General features: G+C 33.8%; 1 protein-coding gene across 2 annotated transcripts; it reads left to right on the forward strand.

Annotated features, from left to right (window-relative positions):
• The first annotated feature begins 234 nt into the window (after positions 1-234).
• LOC111086458 lies at positions 235-6,936 on the forward strand. 2 transcript variants are annotated; one of them, XR_002611185.1, is made up of 3 exons: positions 235-341; positions 4,005-4,146; positions 6,120-6,936. XR_002611185.1 is itself a non-coding variant. In XM_022389387.1 (2 exons), exons 1-2 carry the CDS (start codon positions 3,901-3,903, stop codon positions 6,369-6,371), a joined length of 498 nt encoding a protein of 165 aa, XP_022245095.1. In that variant the 5' UTR covers positions 3,846-3,900; the 3' UTR covers positions 6,372-6,936. The 2 variants fall into 2 exon arrangements, 1 of the variants encoding a protein (XP_022245095.1); XM_022389387.1 differs by lacking the exon at positions 235-341 and having other exon boundaries at positions 3,846-4,146.
• Positions 6,937-7,263: the final 327 nt, after the last annotated feature.

Raw genomic sequence — 7,263 nt, forward strand, 5'->3', positions numbered from 1 at the left:
ACGTGCTGTCACAATCCTTTCTTACGTGTGAAGTAATGTTATACAGACATCAATTTGTTAATCTTGTGAATGTGTAATAGAAACGACATTTAGAAATTTGTATGAGTGTTTCGTGATAGACAATCTGAAAGTTCTTGTATTTTAAATAACAGTAATCGGTATGTCGTTCATTTATTATATTTAGTTGTAGGGCGATTATTGGTTACGTATGATGCATTAAGTGTCCTACAGAACATTGTCTGAAAGAAGCTATGAACAGTTTCGAAATGTATTCCATACTTTCACAAGTTTTGTGTGCGTTTGCAGGTGACCAGTGGTTAGTTAGAAAATGGACGAATACAGTAAGTCAATCATTTATTATTTTTATTACAGATAATAAAATTTAACATAATTAAATCTAGATGATGATGACTTGTAGAAATGCTGTCACATTACATTTGTTAAATTCTTATGGACATTTATTAAAATTATAGCAATAATATAGATGTTGATGACTTGTAGAAGTACTGTCACTGTATATTTGTTAAAATCTTATGGACAGTTGTTAAAATTATAATAATAATATAAATATGTGTGTGTGTGTGTGTGTGAAAGTCCCCTTTGTAAAACATGAGTGAATTATTTTGTTGTATAAAGTCAAATTAGTAAAAGTGTTATTGCATAATAAACGTTTTATTGACAATGTAAGATATTGTACAAAGTTAAAGTATACGTTTTAATTATTGCATGATATCATCCTTTTCAGGGTAATTTAAACCTTCAGACATGTAGTGTGTGTGTGATAAAAATGTGCATAATTATGATCATGTTACGATAAATAATGTTTTTGACATTTAATTATATCACTGAAAATCTTTAAACACTTGATTGATAATTAAAAGAGTAAGTTTTAATTAAGATAAATTCCTTTTAGAACAAGAAATTTAATTAACTGGTGAATTAGCATTAAGCGTTCTTTTTAGGACGAATTAATTGTAATTGATTTAATGAATTAATTATAAATGACTTAATGAATTAGTGTTAAGTGTCCTTTTTATTACGATTTAATTATAAATGTATTAATGAATTGGTGTTGAAAATCTTTAAACAATAAATTTTAATTGTTGTATCGTCCTTTTTAGGACAAATTAATTATTAATGAATTAGTACTAAGAGTTCTTTTTATGACTATTTAGTTATAATTGAATTAGAGTTAAGCATCCTTTTTTATGACGATTTAATTAATTAGTGACTCGCTCTCTGGTAGCAACCTTTGGTACTATGCCCTCGTCACCCCCCCCCCCCTGTCATATTAGCTTACTTAAAATTTAAGAGACGTTTTCATGACTAAAATTTCTGGATAGTATATATATATATATATATATTGTTACCACAGCAGAAGTCACGTGACGCTGGGAGCATGCGCGCCGGAGGTTCTCGAAGGATCATGAATTTGTCCGGCAACTCTAGTCTGATCCAGATGCCCTCTTTTTTAATATATAAGCCTGGCAGAGAGGCCAGCGATAGGCAGATAGATAATTCAGTCAAGCGAACAGTAGGCACGTCAGTAAAGTGTGTGAATCACTGTGACTTATAGCGTGTGTTATAAAGGTTGTTAAATAAAGCGACGAGAAAACGTATTGACTGTGGAAATTCTGTGTATTACAAAGTTTGTATCGAGGGAGAATAAACTAGTTTTACACAAGAAGGGACTTGTATCGCTGAAGTTCCTCGGAAAGAATTTATACCGGAAATTAACAAACAAGCAGATACATAACAATATATATAAATATATATATATTGCATTTATGGCTAAACAACTAAGGTTGTCTGCCGCTGTCTCTAGTTTTGAATTGCTGATTAGATGGAAGGCAGCCAGTCAACGGCACCCTACCATCCATCATCCATGCTAAGGGATAGATTGTAATTTTTGTATCGCACCCACAGCTTAAAGAGTGAGAAATATTTTGTGGTACTGGCAGAGCTTTGAACCCGGCTTAACAGCTCCGAAATGCACTCAGTCACAAAACCAGTCGCGAACTTTAGAAGAATACACACAAAATAAAATCACAACAGGAGGATTAATTGTTTTTTTAACGAAAAAATACACACTGAGCTAACCTTCATCCATTCCGGGGATTCGAACCCCCAGATGTTAACTTTGTAATTCGGTAAACTTACAGCTGGCTCAAACAAAAGTTTCATTTATTATGATAGGAATTAACAAAACCTATACCATAATAATACAAAATAAATTTGGAGTATTTATTTCAAAGTTTCTGTAATAAGTCTTTATACTTACATGCGGTTTTCTTTGCCAATTTTTTAGTCTGAACTTAGTATATCTGTGCCTACCATAAATATTCAATAACTGTCTGCAATATTGTGGCCAATATTATCAAAATGAAACGGTCTTAACAATTCAAATTAATTTAATATCAGTTTGTGAATATAGAGTTTAATAAATCAAACCATATCAAAAATTATCGAGTTCAATACATAGTAATTACATAAAGACTTTATTTCTAGAAAACTCCAATGGCTTAGCAGTAAGTCTATGGGCCCACGTTACTTAAAACCGGGTTTCCATGCTCGTGGTGGGCACAAATAGCCCATCAAATAGCTTTATATTTAAACAAATAAAAATTCTTTATTTATTTTTCACTTTAGAAATAGTTTATTACATTTCAAAAGTTTTCTTAACAGCAAGCACATGATTCACCTGATAATCAATTTGATAAAAGATCTGACTTGGAACGTCATATTTCTTTTTGCTTTGTTGATTATTTTTAAGAGGTTTTTTTTTTTAACAACCTGGGGGGACAATGGTAGGTTTACGGACTTCCAACGTTAGAATCGTTCTAAATAACAATACATGAATTGACTTCCTATTGATATTTCTAAAATATTTATATTATTGAATAAGGGAATTTCTTTTTTTTTCGCGCTCCTTTATCCCCAAAAGCATTAACCATCACATTATTTACTACACTAAAGATGTCGCGTTTCGTTGGGAAAACGAATATAGACATTTACATATCATGTGTTTAGTAATAGTTTGTAAGACATGTGAAAATGCGACTTGCCTGAAAAACAACGCCAGGTTGTTTGGTTTGTTTGTTATTAAACACATAGTTACACAATGGGCTATTTGTGCTCTGCCCACTGTTGATATTGAAATCCAATTATTAGCGCCATAAGCCCTCAGATTTGACTTTGGGCCACCGGGGATGGGGAGCAAAAACGTTAGGACACACGATTATTTATTTTTCAGGCGTGTATTCTAAACCTATTTATTCACGTTCCTCAAAACAAAAGATTAAATAACAGGGAAAAGAAAATCATGTCTTTTCCCGAACATCAGTCATTTCATTTTATTATGGAATGTTACCGACGTTGACAAAATTGTAAGAGCGATTTAAGAATGTAGAAAAGTTTCACAGTGTCTTCATCAAAACGAGGGCTTATTCGCTTGGTCATGATCCAGGTGTCCTGTTTCTATAAATGTATGATCAATAAGTTTGAGAATATTTTAACAAGGGTGTGGATTTAACAATGTGATCAGGTTTCGAGGAGAAATAAAATAAAGAAAATTTAAACGTTCTCTCAAACGCAATGTATAAGTTTTGGTTCTTAAGGGTAATACAACGTGCACTTAGGCATGACCAAACCATCAGCAAAAACGTTTCAATTCAGAGTTCACATTCTTTTCGACATTCTGAACTTGTAACTTCATGAAATGAGTCACTTCAGTAACGCTATCAACCACAGACATTACGATTGTGGACCTAGCTTTACGCAGTCACAGCAGCCGTCAAGTCTGCAACCTGTTTTGGGACAATATGGGAGTCTATAAAAAGCAGGTGAAGACAGTCCAGAAGTGCATCTTATTCGGATGACATTAAACTAACTAGGCACGCTATGAAACAGCCTTTAACGTGTCTTACTTGTATTATCTTTGTCACAGGCGTAAACCTGTTGACTAAAACGACAAGCTCTAATCGTCTGTTTTCCTTTCCCAACAGCATCTACCAGTCTCCTAGAACCATTAACATTAATCCTTACCCAGGGCGCTTTGTTGGAAAAGGCCGTGTACGTCAACCGCGTGACGGAAGAGACGTGGAACTAGAGTGTAACTTTGCTGGATTAAATGTTAAACTTGTGTCTGTGAGTAAATTACAAACTATATACAATACTTCCTTTACAGATATGCACTTTATCTGCAGTTAAACGTGTACGTATAAACATATTTTTTAATCTGGATATTGGATTTTGTGTGTCTGCACAAACTTGTAAAAGTTTATTTTAAGATTTGAAATAAGCTATTTGTGAAATAAGAGCATATTTTTTCTAACTCACTTCTTTAGAAGGATTATGGCCTTGGAGCTGTGATACTAATTGTTAAACGTTTGGCTTTGGAGCTTTGATACTAATTGTTAAACGTTTGACTTTGGAGCTTTGATACTAATTGTTAAAGCTTTTGGATTTGGAGATTTGATACTAATTCTTAAACTTTTGGCTTTGGAGCTTTGATACTAATTGTTAAAGCTTTTGGCTTTTGAGCTTTGATATTAATTGTTAAAGCTTTTGAGCTATGATTCTACTTGTTAAAACTTTTTAAAGACACATTAGTGACAAACAATATTTTTTATTGTCCAGGATATGCGTGATGAATTCACTTTTAGCTTATTAATGAAGTGTTTCAACATGTATCATGAGCCAACTGTTGCACTGCTGGTATTGATAACTTCAGCTTTATCATACCTTCATTATACGTCTAAATGTGACCCGGTCGTCCAACATACTGGATAAGATTACAGCGCGTTGTGCTTGTTATAGTTAGACTACGGGAACTACGGGAAAGTGACATTTCTACTTTGGAAATTGGCCCGAGAGTGGCCTAGTGGTTAGTGTATCAGACTGGGAATCCATTGGCGCAGAAGCGGAGGGGCAGTAGACCTCGGGCTCCCCATTTTTCAACCTGTTCCAGTAAATATGCATCAGAATTAGGAAAACAAGAGGGAATCCTTCAATAGCTCCGGCACTTGAAATTATTTTAGGCATGATTAGAGTAAATTAACCTATGAGACCGTTTTTTTATTTCATTTTTATTAGCTATATTTTTGTGCGCCAGCAATACCAAGCGTGGAGCTCGAGTATACCCAATTCGATTTTATTACTCGTCAGAATCTCTACCAGCCTACCTTCAAATTGAAATTATTTTAGGCAGGATTACAGTAAATTTATGTATGAGACCTTGGGCATGGTCGAATACATCAATCGAAAGGGTTTGACCTCCTGAGTCCAAAACTGTAATTAGATCTTAAGTCGGTCTAGAGATGACGGAGCTACGACTTGAAAGTTTGTACTTGAAAAAACAAACATAAACAATCGGAGCCATTCGATGAACCGCTCTTAGGAAGATCAGGAGATTGCACAGAATTTAATCGAGGACTAAAGAGCTTCCATGGTCCTAAAACAAGCCCTGGATGTAATAGTTGCACCTGTGACGCACGTTTCCTCGCTTCTCTCTGTTAAATATATTTTGGGCCATCTCCTCTTTTAATTTACCTCTTGGATCGAAGGGTCTCTGGTTTGAGATGTTGTACTCTAACCACACTTCACATTTCAGCTGTAGTGAGAGGGATATTCGTTTAAAAGTAGCTGTTTCAGGCGGTGTGTACTACCAATTGGTTGCCTTCTCTCTCTAGTCCGTAGTTGAAAATTAAGAACGGCTAAGGCCAGACTTAAATTACTTGTTAGCTGTTTGCGACCCAACCCTATGAGGATTGGCTAACTAGGTAGGTATTTATTATAATCATTACTGTCTGTATGAGGTGTTTATGCATGTCGGTGTAAAAAATGAGTATATGTATTGTGTAGTTGCATTAATTGTAATATGTACTCTACAGACATTTTTTACATACATTTTTCCATTCAGTATCTTTTAATTTATATTGAGTACTAATATGTTCACCTTTGGCCTGCAGTCTTTGGTCCTCAATTCTCCCTTTGCCCTGTGCTCAATAGTGGACTTTGTATCATGCGGTTATTACTATATAAGATTATGTATCTAATGAAAATGTTTGATTTACTTTATTTCTTTTTCTTGTTTCTCATGAAAATGTCCTCTATTCTAGAATGTTGTTTGGGAGAAGATTGAAGGACCTTACTTCTTTGTTGACGCTTCATTCCCTTATCATTGCCCCAGCTGCTCCGTTCATTATGTCAACAACTACCGATGCAGCGTGCTAAACTTCCGCGACGGATCCTTTCTTCACATCAGCGATGTTTCACCTGAAGATATCGGTATCTATCGCTGTAGTGGCACCTCGCAACTGTCTCGTTCAGGACTTGCTGAGACTGTTTATCAGATTGTTGAATGTTTTTAAGTGTAAACCAAAAAGCTGAATGAGCTTTTTGCATTGATTCCATGGGAATGAAAGAGAACTTTAAAATAAACGGATAAAATTTTATTAAAATAAAGCAAGTAAAAGAAAATTGGTTACTCTCCATCAGCAGTGGTTTTACGTGTGTGTGGATATATATATATATATACACACACACAGAGATATATGTTATGGTTATGGAATATTCATATATATGGAATGAAACAGAATAGGTGACACTATAGGGAATACAGTTATAAAGCCAGAGACCCATAACTAAAATATCATCGTAATTTAATTTAGTAACATAACCGTTAACTATATGCAGGTATCTTTTTATGTTTTTTTTATAAAAACTATAGAAAAGCGCGGGAACAAAAGAAGCGTGTTCTAATTATTGGCGTAGTAAATGAAATATTTTTTCCTCAGTCTGTAGTAGATTTAGGCCAGTGGCAATCAGTATTTTGTTTTAACAAACTAGAGATTCTATTACTATTACAAAGTTAAGCTAAAGCTATTGATTAAAATTTAGACTCTTTATTGGATATTTGTACTTTAGTATTTTAGATAAAAGATCTTTGAAATAATAAAACTGTACTATAATTTTGAAATGATGAAAAACGGAAATGAAAAGAATGTTATTTATTTCTTAATATAAGCTAAATAAACATGTTTTCACAGTGTTTTTCCTTCTGTGAGTTTGTCGTTTAATGTCGACTTAATTCTCAACATTATACAATGCATTATTCTCATATAAGGGGAATTGTGTGTGTATGTGTGCGTACTTTTGAACTACGTTCACATTCTCTGATATACAGTAAAAAAGACTAGATCTTGTTAACTTTTAAATAATTCTTATCACTCAAAGGAAACTGTAGTGAAAAAGTATGTACGT

This window comes from Limulus polyphemus, unplaced genomic scaffold, assembly GCF_000517525.1.
Source record: "Limulus polyphemus unplaced genomic scaffold, Limulus_polyphemus-2.1.2 Scaffold1116, whole genome shotgun sequence".
Classification (NCBI taxonomy): Eukaryota; Metazoa; Arthropoda; class Merostomata; order Xiphosura; family Limulidae; genus Limulus; species Limulus polyphemus.

Bases quoted from the DNA above. Each gene is read 5' to 3' on its own strand.
- LOC111086458 (XM_022389387.1), top strand. From the start codon at position 3,901: ATGAAACAGCCTTTAACGTGTCTTACTTGTATTATCTTTGTCACAGGC. The intron at 4,147-6,119 runs GTGAGTAAATTA...CCTCTATTCTAG, and splicing joins TAAATGTTAAACTTGTGTCT to AATGTTGTTTGGGAGAAGAT.